General features: G+C 42.9%; 1 protein-coding gene across 1 annotated transcript in view; it reads right to left on the bottom strand.

The window, feature by feature from the left end:
- The window catches only part of DARS1 (aspartyl-tRNA synthetase 1), a 36,520-nt gene extending 30,583 nt beyond the window's left edge, over positions 1-5,937 (bottom strand). The window contains exons 1-3 of the mRNA XM_027748988.2: positions 5,795-5,937; positions 4,760-4,817; positions 338-430 (exon numbers count right to left, since the gene is read on the bottom strand). Coding sequence (XP_027604789.2) covers positions 338-430; positions 4,760-4,817; positions 5,795-5,866 — 223 coding nt within the window. The 5' untranslated portion in view covers positions 5,867-5,937. The remainder of the gene's footprint in view (positions 1-337; positions 431-4,759; positions 4,818-5,794) is intronic.
- Between the last annotated feature and the right edge of the window lie 10,426 nt (positions 5,938-16,363).

Genomic DNA, 16,363 nt, shown 5'->3' on the forward strand with positions numbered 1-16,363 from the left:
CAAAGGAGAACAGTTGTAATATTTTTGAATTCCTATTATTTACAATTGTCCACATACTATTTAGCAATATGATAAAACCAAAACTCACGTTGACTACAATGTAATAGTAATAACCTGATTTCCTCACTGCTGAAAAGAAAATTTCCTTTTACCTCTTGGGAAAAGAAAAGTGGAAAAAGAGAAAATACCCAGTCAATGTGAACACTGAGGGGACACTGAGTAACCAGGTGGCAAAATTTTCTTGAATGCAAGACCATAGGCCATGAAACCAAAATAAACATTCAGGTTACACTAACAATATGAGGAAATAAAACTAAAAACCCTGGAGGCATCTCACCTTTAGCTCTGCTTGTGTGAATTCTGCCACGAACCCAAACCTCTTGATCAGCCTTCTCCAATGTCAAGTCTTTAACGCGAACCAAAACTCTATCTGAGTCACAGAAAGAAACAAAGATGTTAAAAGTTCTGGTGGTTTTGAAGCAAAACATTTTTCACTTTCAACTTCAAATACCCTGCCAAAATTTAAAATAAATCCAAACCATTACTTTTTTGTATCTACAGCATAATCGACGTACTGAAAACTCACAAGATCCCATTTCCTTTCCCAGTGACTTGAACAGGATCAAGGAGCTTTAACTTGGTTCAATTTAATTTGACTTATACAGCAGGGTCAGGCTGCACTTTAACAACACCAACGCTCACTGCAGTTCACGGATGGCAGAGCCCAGCATGACTACACTGGTTTTGATAGGACTTCACTGCACCACCTGCACTTATTAGTCTGAATTTCTGCCACCTAAGGGATGCCTGCCCTGCTCCACTGTGCAACGGGAGGGCTGGCAGGTTGAACCAGCAAAGCAAAGGCTCAGAGGTGGCAGGGCTGTTCTCTGTACCCACCCTAGGTAAGTAGGGTGAATAGCACCATAAAATAATTATTAACTTTAAATTAATTCGAATTAATGAACAGCAATTTATTTAAAATAAATATGAGAAAGAAACCACAAATAAATGGGTATTATAAATTAAAAGAAAATTTATTTTTATAAAAACAACAGCATTTTGGAGCAACAAGAGTAGTACTGTGTAAAATGGATAACAATTTTAAGAGAGAATCTGTTTGACCACCTCATCAAGCACTGCTATCACTATCACTGTCAGAGCCAAAGTTGATCAGAAAGAACCCTTCAAATTCAATGTACCCATGAAAGCTAAATAACAGAAATGCATGGTTTAGGAAGGTCAGATTTTGGGTAAAAAATGAAAAAATAAAAATTACCGAGGAAAATATTTTTAAATAAATCAGGACTTTAAAAATTGTACACAACCATTATGAACTGCCAATATGCTGGCTGCATGCCACTGTTTCTTGAAATGTACTTGTCTACTTGTATTTTTCTGGCCAAATGCATTTTTGCATGGTCTCAAACACTTTTTATAGTATCTAGAAATCAAATAGAGGATATAGATAGCACTGCATAGAACCTCAACGGTTCTAACAGCTACACTTGCTCACTTGCAGTTAAAAACACTGCTTATGAGCCAAAAAAATTCTTCAGTGGAGATATTGATCCTTATGGGTCTCTTCCAACCTGAGATACTCTCTGATTCTATGACATACCTTTCCTCACAGACTTCTCCTGATTTCAAAATAACACTAAATTTACTCAGACACTTTCACTGGAGACTTTTCCCGCCAGAACTTTTCCAAAGTTTGCCCACTCCAGCCTACCATCTGTTCTTCTGGACTCCCTCCTTCTGTCTCTGAATGCCAGTCACAGCTTGCCCTGCAAGCCCATTATTCTGCACTAGGGATTTTAGGGGGCTGAAGATGTTTATTAGCTCATGCTCAGGGCAATGCAGCTCTTTCTTCACAGAAACACATTAAAACAATGGACAGAATGGAAACAAAGACAGAAATGTGATGGGAAATCGACTCAAATAAACGAATATTGTGTGTGTGTGTGTGTGTGTGTGTGTGTGTGCATGCACTGGAGAAGGAGAAAGGGGAATAAAGATGCTATCATTTTCCAGTAACTTCTAACATTCAAACTCTACCAGTGTAGTACTACAGGAAACATGCAACCATCACAACCCATAACCTTTGGTGTTTCTAAGAGTACAATATTCAGTAAAAATTACCTCAGTCAACTTAAAACTGTATTGTTAAAACTTAAAATAATTTCTAGGTACGACACTTTTTATGGATCCTCTAAGTGTTTCAGGATCCACCTGCACCAGATAAATATTTTCAAAAGTCATTTGGATACATAATGGTCCATGTTTCACCAAGAGTAAACAAGACATGGTCAACACAAAAATTGTTATATGCTATGAATTATTAAAAACTATTTCACTTTTCATAAAAAGGGTACTTTCATATATCATTTGACCTGGAATTCCTTCCAGCTCACTTTCATCTCTTTCATGATATAAATGAAGCTTCTTGCTCCCACTATTAAGGTCCTTCCACCGTATTCTTCAGACTATGACCTACTTGTTCTTTCATAAACGCAAGCTACACTTACATTTTCTGTCTTTTTGCCACATAAACACTTCTAGACAATTAAATGCAAAAATAAAAGATGTTTTAAACCATGCTACAGTTGCAGACGGTACAAAGATTTTAAACAAAGTTAAACAAAACACTCTGCAAGTTTGAAATTGCACTTGCAGCCTCAATTCAGTATTCAGATTGTCTCACCTTCATTGCCATTTTGAGTCATGTTTTATGGGGAAGCTGTATTTTTTGTTTCCTTAACATACAGCACAATCTCTTCTTTTCAACATATTAAATCTCCTTATCTTTCTCTGAGAGCTCTGACCTCTTCTAAACATGGGTGGAGAGGATAAAAGCCTAAAAAGCTGTGTGGGATGTACAAGACAAAATCACTTTTCCACCTCCAGACCCCATTCCCTGCCTGTCAACTAAGTTAATTTCTCTTGCATCGTGGAATTTTGAACAGACTGATCAGTACTTCTGCTGTCCCTGTGGAGTGCCAGCATCTTTGCAATATTCCATAAAGTTGAAAAAGAGAAGGTAAGTTTGATTAAAAAAAAAACAAACTGGAAGTCAAAAGCAGTAGAAGACGAAAGCAACTTCCAGGGAGGGGAGATGAGATAATGGGGCTGAAAGGAGAAAAAAGGAAAGGCAAAAAATGCAGTTTTACTAGAAATCACAGCCTCAAGTCAGGACTTAAAGACCTGACATAACAGAAATGAGAACATCAGAGAGCCAGGGCAGCCAATGTTAGCAGGAGAAGGACTGAAGTGGGCCAAGAAAGGCACAGGTGTATGTGAGCTCAGCAGAGCAGGGTGGAGAAACAACACTGTGAACCTCTGAAAAGTTTTAATTTGTCTGCAGAGGAACAAGAACCCTTTGGCAATAGCTCTCCTGGCAGGAACTACTGAATCTCTAAATAAAAGTGCAATAGTCTCAGTGAAGGGACTATGATGATTTCCAACTTTTTTTATCATAGGTATTTTGTTCTTTATGGTTACCTAATTCTGGTGTTCAGGGCAACCATCTCCTAAAAAACAGAACAGCAGGAGTGTTGTAGGTTGTATTTTAAGCCCAATGGAAAACCCACTCAATGTTGTCCACACACTGAGACTTTTTTAAAAGAGTATCAAGAGTCACAGGGACAATATAACATAACTAAACACAGCACTCAGCCTTTTTCAGCCGAAACCATTCAGAGGAGGAAAAAAAAAAATCAACTCATCACAGATGATGTTGCTTCTTTACATTTCACTATGAAGAAGTTACAAAAAGTCAGTCTATTCCTTCTCATGTTCCTGTTTCATGCTCTGAATAATACAAAGATTAGTATTTCCTGGGATGTTGTCCCGGGAGATTGTTCTCTAGCTGATAAGTTTTTCTGAATCTCAATTCCCCATCAGTAGAAAATGAGGATTTCCTAAATTCAGGGTGGTGTGAATAATATAAACCCCATAAATATTAATGGTTTGGTGCTCCTATGCAGGAGCAATGCAGGCTGCATAAGCAGACTGAGATCCTACTCAGGGAGAACAACCACAGCAGCACGCACTTACTCCAAACACAGAGAAACCCTGACAGCTCAGGACTCAGTATATTATAAATCATAATAATTTAATAATAACAAAAGAAGTCAACCCTACAGTGTTGGACAGAGACAAAACTACTGAGCTGTGTAAGGTGTGGCCCAGGCAAGGGCAAAGACTGAGACTCCACAATCTCTCTGGACCCAGCTCCCATATCCAATCACACTCCTGGTTTTATTTTTTTCTTCCCTCTCATTTCAGTTTCCTGTGTTCTAACTTGTGTCCATGACCTCCTGTCCAATTACCACACACTTTCAAATCCTGGTTTTACCTTTCCTACACCCTTCCATTAAGCAGATATAAACGGTAATAAAACCTCCCCACAGCTCCCTCTTCTCCAGACTGAACAAGCCCAGCTCCCTCAGCCTCTCCTCTGAGATCCTGTGCTCCAGCCCCCTGGACAATTTGGTGGCTCTCCACTGGAGTGGCTCCAAAACATGAGTTTTCCTTGCACTGGAGAGCCCAAAACTGGACATAGCACTCCAAATTCAAGTGTCTCACAAGTGTCTCACAAGTATTCAAAGAAAGTGAAAGAATGCCAGTGGGATATGAATGAAAAAGTTTGGTAAATGATTTCTCAACAAAGTACTGAAGGTATCAAATACATAACTTCTTTTTTCCTTCTTTCCCCATCCTCCCTCTCTTTTGCAAGTACTTGTTTCGGTTTTCAACTGACCTGGTTTCTCTTGGGATTGTATCATTGGTGATACTCCATATCTTTCCTTAGCATAATCCTAAAATGGAGGTAAGAAACACACATCAAAGAAGCATACACAGAAAGATGAACAATATCACTGCAGAGTTAACTGAGGGGATACAAAATAATTAGCTGTAATAGTAAAGAAATTGTGGTTCAGACTCGTATGAGACACACAAGGGAGAGAAGACAATTGTGCCAGGTAAGAAAATAATAACTCCCACAAGTTCAAATGTGCACGAGGATCATCACCTCTTACACAGAAATTTGTGTGACTTTCTCTACAAAGAACCTACTCCTGAAAATACTGAGTCCTACAGAAGTAGATACATTAAATATCTCTTTCCCACATTCAGGTACACGGAGAAATCCAGATCACGTGCCATGGTCACAGCCCAGTGAAGCCTGACTGTTAACAAAACAGGTGAGACACAGGGGAACACGGCCTTTTCTCCAAAAATATCACAATCCTGGTTTCATAACCAAACAATTCATTTAGAATAAAAACCCCTGAATTATTTATTTCGTTCTATTCAATATACGAACTAAAGTTCGTTCTAAATGCTTTATTTGGACAGACTTTGCTCCTCTGCTTTTGATAAATTGTGGCACATTCACGATTTTATGGAAGCCGCCAACATTCACAATTCCTTACTGCTGATGCATTTTGGCCTTGCAACAAGTAAAACAGATTTCATTACAAAACGAACTGATGTTCATTATTAGTACTTTTTTTTCCCTTGAAGAAACACCGGCCTACAATCTTTCATTACTGCTGTGTGATCCTCACGCTTGGGACAGAAGCACCTGCAGGAGCCCCTGCTGTGGAGAGGCAGCCCAGGTGCTTCTGGAGGGGCTGAGCTCTTCAGGGAATCACAGACCGGGCCCGGTGAAGGTGGGACGGGGGGGATATAGGCAGGGTAAAGCCAAAGGCAGCCGTGTCCCCGGGCCCGGCCAAACCCCACCCTGGGGAGCCTCCACATCGCGCCCGCCCCGTTCCCTGCGGAGACCCACATCAGCCGCCGACGAGTCGTCGTTCTCCGGGCGGCGGTCGTGGCCCTGCCCGCGGCTGGCGGCGCTCGGCATCTCTGCGGCGGCCGGGGCGGTCCCGGGCGGACCCTCACGGCGCTTCACGGTCTCTGGCCCCTCACGGCCACGCCGCTTCCGCGCGCCCGGCTCTCGCGAGAACAGCTGCCCCGCCCCGCCCCGCCCCGCCCGGCCCCGGCCGCAGTATCGCGAGAGCCGCCGCCGGCGCGTGCTCCGCTCAGCGCTGTGCGCGCGCTGTCCGCGCGCTCCGCTCAGCGCTGTCCGCGCGCTCCGCTCAGCGCTGTGCGCGCGCTCCGCTCAGCGCTGTGCGCGCGCTGTCCGCGCGCTGTCCGCGCGCTGTCCGCGCGCTGTCCGCGCGCTGTCCGCGCGCTGTCCGCGCGCTGTCCGCGCGCTGTCCGCGGTCCCTCAGGGCTCCCCTCAGGGAGGTGTCGTGGTCCTGCCCCGCCCGCACCGCTGTTGGCCGCCTCCCGCTCCCATTTTCGTTCAAAAGGGTCGTTTTCATGGAGCCGCTGCCGTCCTGACGAGGCTCAGCGCCTCCAGCCCCGCGCCGATGCCGGCGCTGCGGAGGTGTGCGGGGCTGGGATGCGCTGAGGCAGCGCAGCGGGAGGGTTTGGTGTTCGCTTGCCCTCCTTCGCATCAGGCACGGTGTGGCCTGAGGTAACATCACAGAATCATATAATCCTCAGGGTGGGAAGGGGTCCCAGTCCAACCCCCCCTTTCCAAGGCAGGGTCACCTGGAGCAGGTGACACAGCTGGCTTTGGAATGTCTCCAGAGAGGGACACTCCACGCCCTCCCTGGGCAGCCCGCTCCAGTGCTCTGCCACCCTCAAAGTTCTTCATGTTGGGGTGACACTTCTGGAGTCTTAAGTTATGGCCATTGCTCCTCATCTTGTCAGTGGGCACCACCGAAGAGTCTGGCACCATCTTCTTGGCACCTGCCCTGGAGATATTTATATGGATGTAAATAAGCATGTTGGACTGTGAGGTGGCCAGCTACTGTGCGTGGAACCAAACCAAAGTGCACTTCTGATGTTTCTCCCCAGCAAGCGTGGCTTCCCCATGCTTACCCCAGCAGCAGTTCAGTCTCCTGACCCCTTGCCCAATTGTGCTGTTTATAATTAGTTAGCTGTTTATTAGTTAGCTACAAGTGGTAGTTTGGGGAGGATGAGCAATAGTGCAAATGCAGGTGTTTCCCTCCAGCTGGGTGCCTGAAGCAACGCTGCAGTTCTGAGGCCAGGGCTGGCTGCAGGTGCCAGCTCTGAAATGACACAAATCAAAGGTGCAAGCAGCTGTCGAGTCCTATAGACTCATAGATTGTTTATTTGGTGCAGGGCGAGAAAGAGTTGGCTGTCCTGATTTAAACTGCAGTTTTGAATTTTCACATTTGACTAACTAATGCCTCTTGCGGTATCGATTAGAGCTCTTCGTTTCCTGTCCTGCCGTTGTTTGTTTTGCAGCACTTTGTACTGCACTGGTTCAACACCTCTTCTCGTGGGAATCCCCTTGCAAAGTTCCCCTTCTGGCCCTGTCTCAGGGAATTGTCACTTCACCCCGAGACCACGCAGCTTTCACAAAATCCTTTCTTGTCTTCTTGCAAAGAGTCAAGATTCAGGGGCAGAGAAGGCAAATCACAGTCAGTTTTCATTCCTCACCACAAGAAAGCAAGTTCTGATGGCAGGGTGTTGTGTAGTGAACATAAATGCTAATGTAACAGTAACCACACATGGATTTCTCACAGTGTCAGTTGTGCCTTTTCTTACCTGTCACTTAGAACTGCTGCTGAACCTGAACTAACAGACAGATGCAAATCTTGTGCCTCACCACGGAGCAGACGGTACCATCTGCACTGACACAGTGACACAGTGCTCTGCAATTCCTGGCACTTTACTGATCTTGCTGTGAAACTCAGGAGAAACAAGCCCTGTAACCCGTGTTTTTGTGCTGGAGCCTTCCAGTGGTGAATAGCATGGAGTATGTCCTCCAGGGCAAATAAGCTCAAGGTGGTTCTGAAGGAAAAGCCCTTTTTATGTAATGAGGGTGTTAACTGAAAACAAAATCTGAAAGGGACTGTGCCTAATTATTCCATTGCCCAACTTTCAGGAGAAGCATTTTCCAGAGTTTGTGCTCTCGGGTCGTTTTTTCCAGAATCCCTTTGTTTTGCAGTGCAGAAACAGGGGTTTTTTGAGCAAAAACCTGTAATGCACTGAAAATAGAAAAATTAACTAATTTTAAGAATAATTACTGACAATAACCCCTCAAAATCCTCCATTTAATTTGGGCCTGCAGCAAAAATTTCTTTTCCACCTCCACGTCGGTAAATCGATAACAGGCCTTCTGTGAAGGGCACAGACCGCCACGTGCAGACGACACAGCTCATCTGCCGCCCCTTCTGTGTCATTGCGCTGCTGTCGAGGGCCGTGCGATGGGGGCAGTACCTGCAGCGAACCTGGGGGCGATGAGCAGGAGCAGAGCCGGGGGCGGAGGGGCCGGGGGGGAGGGGGGGGGGCGGCCAGCGCTGTCCCCCGGGCCCTGGCCCGGGATTACCACATGGAAATGACATCACCCGCAGCCAATCCCGCGGCCCCGGGGGTGCAGCTGGAGGGAGGCCATACCCCACTTAAGTAACAAGACATGACATACCATGTGCTAATGCTAAATAATTTATCCCTCAGGCATACAGTGAATTGCAAAGCCAAGCTGAGGCCTGGTCAACAGTTTGTAGTTTAAATTAAAATTGGCTTTTCTGCCTTAAAGGACGGGAGGGGGTTGTCAACCGTTGTGATCAAGAGTGGAACACAGAAATCCCTTTTTTTCTCTCCATTTCACTTCTTTCTCTGGTTACAATTTGATCTAATCAAAGCACTTTTGGTGATTTGGGGTGTGTGCTCCACATATCTCTATTATGAAGGAGATGTATGAAGGAAAATCTTAGAGGAAGTTTTCAGTCACTGTGAATAATGATATCCAATATATCCTCGAAATTTAGACATTAGCACTTGTCATATTCTAAACCGAAGCTATTCCAAAACTGGGTGTTTCATGTTACAAATGTTGTGAGGGTGTTTCCATAGCAGAGCCATAAATTTGTCTCATTAGGAATCCGGAGGCATGAGTTGCTGCTGAGGCTGAAGCTCAGGCCCAGCCCCTCTGAGGGTGCTGTGAGCCAGCAGCGCACACAGGCTGGGTGTGATGTTGACCACAGCACTTGCTGGTGGCTACTGAAACTCTGACTCCAGCCAAGCTTGGCCACACCTCTGACATTTGTTGCTCTACCAAGCTGATTTTACTTAATATGCTGAACAACATTTCCACTGAAAACACAAGAAGATGAAGGTAGTCAGCACCTTCCACAATCTGTCCTTACACAGCATCTTACAAACAGGGTGGCTCAAATATTCTTTAATCTTCCAGTCTACTATTGATCAAGAAATGAACAGTTGCAATATACATCATGTTGGTAGGAAGGAGATAGGAATTGTCCTTGGAGTTATTCTAGGAGAAGAAATTAAAAGGACTTCTGGCCCATGGAATAAGTCAGAATATATTTACCTAATCTCTATATGTTTGGCAAGTTAAAACCTGGAGAGCATGAAGTGGTACAGAGTTAAAAAGAGCATGTGGAAAAAATACAAAACAAATTGGTGGTGTCTCTGAAGGGTCTTGAGGGAATTCAGCTTTATTGCCACAACAGCACACTTTTCCGTGTGCAATTACTCGTTGTCATGGAAATGGATTTTGAAGATTTCTCTTATTTTGGATGCTGCAAAGCACGCTTAATTTAATTAAGAGGTTGCCTTTGATTTTTCCCTTTCCGTATTTGCTTACTTATCTAGGTTCTTGTATGATTGTCAGCCCAGTGTCCGAGTTCCTCTTAGATAACAAAAAGAAAAAAAAAAAAACCACTGAAAAAAAAATAGCAGCAGCTAAAAAATCAATATATTATTTATTTTCTAAGTTGTGTAAGTTCACAGTGTGCATTCTGTGATAAAGCTCTTCTATTAATAATTTCAACCTTGGCAAAAATGCATTTCTGCAGTTGATCATTCTTTTTTTACTCCAGCATTTGTACAATGCTGGAGTGTAACAAAGCCTTTGCATCTAAATCCAAGTAGGAGCAGAATTTGGCAAATCTAATTCCTTCCTGGATTTTCGCAGCTCTACTTCCTTTAGGAAGTTTTTAGTCAATGGGAGACAAAGGCTTATTGAAAGGATTAAAGTTGCAACTATTCTCTTTGTTTTAGAGCTTCAGTCACGGTTTTCCTCTAGTAAACAACATTTGCAATTAATAAAACTTCTAAAAAAACAGGAACTTTGGGGAAGTACGTGCTTATGATAAGCAGCAGGATTTCTTTTGACAGAACTCTATACAAAGGTGTAGTCTTTTTAAGTTCAGACAATGACAACAATTAAGTTTCTCAAAGCATTTTGAAGGTGTTCCTCCTGATAAACAGGAGACAAGGAGCTCTGCAGTTAGGGATGGGCAACACATTTAAATAGGATATATCTTGTCAACAGTTTGTGTGTCCCAAAGTTGTTTTACATGGCTGCACACAGCTCACATTTCATGTCATGCCTACACCCAGTGATCATCTGTTACACAATATCTGTGCACATTGGACATACAGTGCTGCATATAGTTCTGAACTATTACCCATAAATTGTTTATTGGTTCCTTTATATGATGCTTGAAAAAGGCATTTGGATAGCAGTTATCTGTGCATGAATAAGAACACATGGAATATTTAATTTTTATAATTTGTTTTTTTACTGTTTTTTATGTGATGAAATATGCATATTTTCGTGTTTATGTCAGCTGTGTTTCTCTCACTCGCTGTATGTGTTCACTCCCGAGGAATTCTGTCCTGCCAGAGGGAACCTGAGGGAAGCACGGTAACTTTGTTGGGGGCCCTCCCTGGAGGGCAGTGTGGAGCCGCCGGATGATCGGGACTGGCTGGCGCGGGAGCCTTCGGGAACAGCTCCGCTATTGTTCTCACCCAAGTGTCCCGTTCTTTTTCGGGGGTGGCTGATGTCCAAAGGGTGCTGAAAACGGCAAACTGCACAATAAAGGGACTGCAGTTCTGCCTGGGCCCTTAAGCACCAGCACATTGTTCTTTCTTCTCATCTACAAAAACCATCTTAGGCCGCTGTTGTCCTTCTGATGATAATTTTTACACTCTTATCTCACATGCAAGCAGATTTTTTTCCCTTCAGATTTTGTTGAGTAAATGCTCCATTGAGCATCTTTGCTAACCCCTAACCCAGAGTCAACTTGTGGTGAAGTTATAAACCCTTAGAAGCAGAAGGGTTCAGTGGGAATCCTGACTCAGACCTTGTTTCAGCGGCAGGAACAGTGCTCTGTTATCAGGAGAATGTGAGTCAGGCACCAACAGTAAATCTGATCTTTGAGATCATCCGTTAAGAGTAAACGTTCTTTGTTGCCGTCTGAAACAAACAAAAAGCAGAGAGGAGTCATCTAAGCGATTAAATGTGTCACAGAGGATGTTCAGTACTGTTTTTGAGACATTTTCCTACAGCAGCCGTGAGCTATTTTGTAAACAAAGTGTGCTAGTGATCAAAGGTGCTCGGGCAGACACTGTGCATGTATTCCTTGCATCACACTGGGAAGAGTCACAGAGAAGTTTGTAGGGCAGTGTAAACGGACAGACTGATTCCTAGAGGAAATAAGCGTTAGCATGAGAACAACAGCTGAACTGAAATCCCATAAGCCAGGAAAAACAGCTACACAATTACACTAACAGGTGGTTGGTTTCAAAACAAATTTCAAGGTCTGACAGCTCAGTGCACCTGCTTTGGGCTGATTTCTTTTAAGGACTTGGATTTGGCATGAGCCATTGATAAAAAACATAATTCTCTGTATCTGAGAAAAGTCATCATTACCATGCAGCAATGATAAACTGCTAAAGCTTTCTAAAAGTTGTGCTTGGCCAAAAGGTAATATGGGTCATTCTGCACACTCTGTCATCAGAGCTTGAGCTTTTTGCTATCAGACCTACCAGGCAAATACCATTAGGCTAAACCAGCTCCTTCTGTAAGCTGAGATAATTCCATTCACTAGAGTGCTCTGATTTGAATTAGGTATGACTTCATCCTTTGCATTCACCACCACAAGAAAAGCCAAATTTTATTTGATTTTGACAAAGATATTCAGAAAATTCTGTTATAAAGGTTGTACTTGTTCTTCTAATTTTCTTTTAATTGCTAACATTTAATTTGGGGAGGGTTTTTTTTCTTTATTAGTCTTTGTTCTCAGCTTATGTACATTTTTCATGAATTTTGGACAAAGAAAGGACGGTCATTTTCATTTTTCGGGAAAAAGATCAACACAAGCTTTTATCATTCAAATGTCTGTACTGGTGGTCCTATATGAATGGCTCCCACATGTCAGTAAGAGATGGGATAAAACTAAGTTTGATCAGAACAGATTGATAAATGTAGCAGTTGGGATTGAAGTTACTTAGTTTTTACACAATTGAAAAGAGATTTTCAGAATTGTCTACATTCCTAGAAATTCAGGTTCCTCTAGTTTTTGGGTAGTGGGATTACACAGAGTGCCAAGTTCAGCACATCCCTGTGAGATCTGGGCCTTCATTTTGAACACCTCACTTTGCAAACCTAACATGTCAGGGGTCTGTGTGATGCAATCCTGAGTTCTGAAAACGTGGGGGGTTTTAGTTTCTTCTGGAGAGAGTAAGAAGAATATGATGCTGATTTTCAATTCTGAGCAACCGGTGTGATTCAACGATAACACACTTACAGCCCAGGCCTGTCCTGGGGACACCGGTGTGACCTGCACACTACACACACTGCAGCTACTTTTCACTGCTGTACCTCCTCCCTCTGATCTGCTGAGAAAAACTTGTAGATATTTATAAATTTGTGGTGCTCAAGACTGTGGGGAGTGCATGTGGAACTGCCAGGGTAGTTCTGTAGTGCTGCTGGGGGGGGTTTCCCCTCTCCATTTTGCTGTTTTTTCTAAGACCTAAACTGATGAGTATATGGTTCACAGCTGGTACCAGAGAAACAGAAATACAGGGTGATTAACCTGGCATATCCTTTCAATGAGTGAAAATGCAAATCTACATGATAACAGGTTTTTGTTTTAGCTGCCCTTAATTCAGAATGCCTAAATACATTACCTGACAGCAGAGTTGGTTGAGTTTTTTCTGAAGATTCTGTTCCTTAGACCTTGATAAATTACTCTTTTTATTGGATTATTGAGGATATTCCTGATCATTTTGCTTGTCTGCTGTATATGCTTTCACTATGTGACTGTCAAAGTCTGTCTGTTAGTTTTTCATATTTTTGTAGTTACATTCCAGATTTCATGATCCGTAGACTTGAACCCATCTAACTGGAAAATGAGATGTGAAAGGTACTAAGTTACATCTTGTGACATGTACTTAAAATACCCACCTTTCAATTTGCTGTATCAGTTATCTGGGTTTGCAGTGTTTTGCCTTTGTTGTAGTTGCTCAGCTTGCAAATACTGGTGTACCCCATTTTTTGGTTGTTGACAGACACCGGCGCAAAGCCAAAACCTCTCAGCTGCCTTCCTTGAGGAGGAAGAGTTGGCAAAACTGAGCATTAGGTTCATGAACTGGGAACAAGGTTTATCACTTGAAGGATCAAGGTACAGAAAAAAAGAAGTAGAAGATCATGTGGATGAAGAATCTGAGGATGTATGAATTTCCCCTCATAAATACCTCGCAACAAGCCAGGGACAATAGTCTTTTCTACCAATGAGCTGCTCCACAGTACTCTTATAGGTTAGCTTTTGTGGTAACCTGCAATTACACCGAAGTTCAGTGTGAAGCCACACTCTCAGACTGAACTACTTCTGTAAATGCACCCCTGTCCCTTTCAGACAAAGACTTCCAGGTCACCAGACCCTGGCGTTTGTTTACCTGGCGTGACCTTACTTGAAACGCAAGGGGAAATGCTCAGGTGAACACGGAGCAGAGATCAGGGTTAGTGATTTCCTCTGAAAAGGGTTTGCTTCCTCTGAAGTGATGAACAACTGAGGAAGAGCCAGTGGGCAGTGGCGTGTAGGGTACAGCTGTTTGCAAAGGCGTGTTTGTCTGCAGTGTGAATCATTCTGAGAAGATGTGCACCTCGGGTTTGCTGTGCTCCCCACACTGCTGCCATTAACTCTCTGTGTGCCCTGCTCAGGGCTGTGTTGTGCTCTAATATATCAGAGCGTTTCAACCTGCTGGGGAGCAACCCTTTGTTGCTCTCTTAGAATGTGTCTCTGAGCTTTCCGGAAGGTCAGGGCATCTCAGGACTTTGCTTTGAATGCTTTTCTCAGAGCCCTGATTGCTGAAGGGTGCTCAGATTTTAAATTGAAAGATTTGACCCACTTTGGGGAGGAAGAAGAACAAATAGAACTGGAAGTGGGAAGGTCACCTTTAATAGCACATGAACTACTTCTCAACGAGCTTTACAATTGCTTTGTTTCTTCCTCTCCTAGTGCTGTAAACATGACCAGCCAAAGGAAGACCTTAGAAAACAACTCAAGGAAGCTACGAAGGCTGTTGAGAAAGCAGAGAAGCAGCTGGACTGGTTAGTGTTAAACACAGCATTTTCTAATAGTTGTGGAGGATTGATTTCTCCACGTTTCTCAGAAGCTGCACATCCCATATTTTGAGCTGGTACAGTGAAGCACGTGAGGACATTCTCATACAGAAACCTCACTTTTTTAATGCATAATAATAGGCTGGGTTCTATTTGGAGTTTTCCTAAATCCCCAGTAAATAGACAGCTGCTTAATCCAAGATTGAGCAGATGAGGAAAATTTTAACACATTCTTTTTTTCACTTGAAGTTTAGCTACTGGGTTTTCCGCTAAAAGAGACTCATTTTTCTTGGTTTGGGCGCATTACTAAAGCCAACACATTTGACAATTAATTGAGAAATATGTGGGGGTTTTTAGCAATGTCAAAATTCTGAACCTCATGCTTCAGAGGCTGCACTGTTTAGAGGGAATGTTAGATTGCTAGTGGTTTGTGATATTGTATATTTGAAAACAAAGAGGGATGGGATAATATTGACAAGTCGCAGGTTAAGCCTCTTAGTGAGAATAAGTTTGTAGATATCAAATCTAACTCTTACCATAGAATCATCTAATTCTTCTTAGTTTGTGATGCCTAAAAACATGCTGGGAGCAGGATGTATGGTTGATGGATGCAGGTGATACATCTGTGCCTGGAGCTCGGAGGAGCCGTCAGGTATTTTCAGAGTAGCTATTTCCAAGGTCACTGTGAGGCTCGTGGCATCCACAGTCCCTGTTCCTTCTTCCCTGATTGTGGATAAGTACAAGGATGAGTTGCTCAAACAACATGCAGTGCCTGTATTGTCCAGGGTGGTCTGCACAAGCCTGTACACTATGTGCAGAGCACAGTGGGAGGGCTTGATATTTCCTGGCTCCCTGATGGCTTTCCTTTCCCTTTTGTTCCTGCTCTGGGCAGCCTGTGTTGGCCTCCACAGTGTATTAAATCCTGCTTGCAGGCACACATGGTCATTTGGTACCTGTCAGGGAATGGCAGCAGGGGCAGGTGTTCCTCTGTCACTATGTTCTGCCTCTTGCCACAGCATTTAATCTCTCCCTCAGTATTTCGTTGCCTCCCATATGAAGCCTAGGAGACATCTCTCATGTAAATCAAAGGATGTTTTCTTTTCCTGTTATGTCTTCAAGAGCCCAATTCTTCTTGCATACACTGACTCTAATTTGTAAATAGTAACTCTGTCTCTGTGGTAGGGTAAATTACTGAACTATATTTTTCACTCTGCACTTCATTTTTATGTTCATAGAATGAACTTGTGGCTCTTTACATTAGGAATCAAGGGCAGGTTTTGCTGGAATCTGTTTTTCAAGCTGAAATGTTTCTGACAGTAAAAACAAAATTCTCATCTCTGTTAGGGGCTTGGTTACATTCAGAATATAGTTTTATCCATAATAATTAATCTTAAATTGGAGGGAAATTTGAATTCTGAGGTGACACCAAATGAAGTTTTTAAGTCATGTATATGCACAGTGTGAACAAAAGGAAATGGTTCTTTGTGAGAGAGCAAAACCAAGCAGGTAGGAAAAAGGAAAATGCAGATTTTGCAAAGACAATACAAAACAAAGCCTTTAGTGTAATCAGGGTAGCAAATAAGAATAATAATAACAGAGACATAAATGTGGTAAACAAGAAAGGATAAAAAAATAGTTATACTGACGGAACTGACTGAGCTGGAATTGCCTTTGTATGATCTACTGTCTTGTACTTTGAAAGTCCGTTAAACAACAAAAATGGGGAAAGTCCATAATAAACTAGTTTTGGCTTTGCATGTTTGAGCTGTGATATGTCTTTGTTTCATGTATTTATTTGTTTGTTATGTAAACTACAAGTGGTGACTGGTTTCTTCCTGTACAATATCCATTCACTACAACCAAGGAGGGGTGGGACATTCAACCTTTGTCTTTGGAGTGAGAAAGTAAGTTGTACATGCAAAGATAGCAGATTATTTGTTATTG

Source organism: Pipra filicauda, unplaced genomic scaffold, assembly GCF_003945595.2.
Source record: "Pipra filicauda isolate LSUMZ 115617 unplaced genomic scaffold, ASM394559v2 scaffold47_size6085603_pilon, whole genome shotgun sequence".
Classification (NCBI taxonomy): Eukaryota; Metazoa; Chordata; class Aves; order Passeriformes; family Pipridae; genus Pipra; species Pipra filicauda.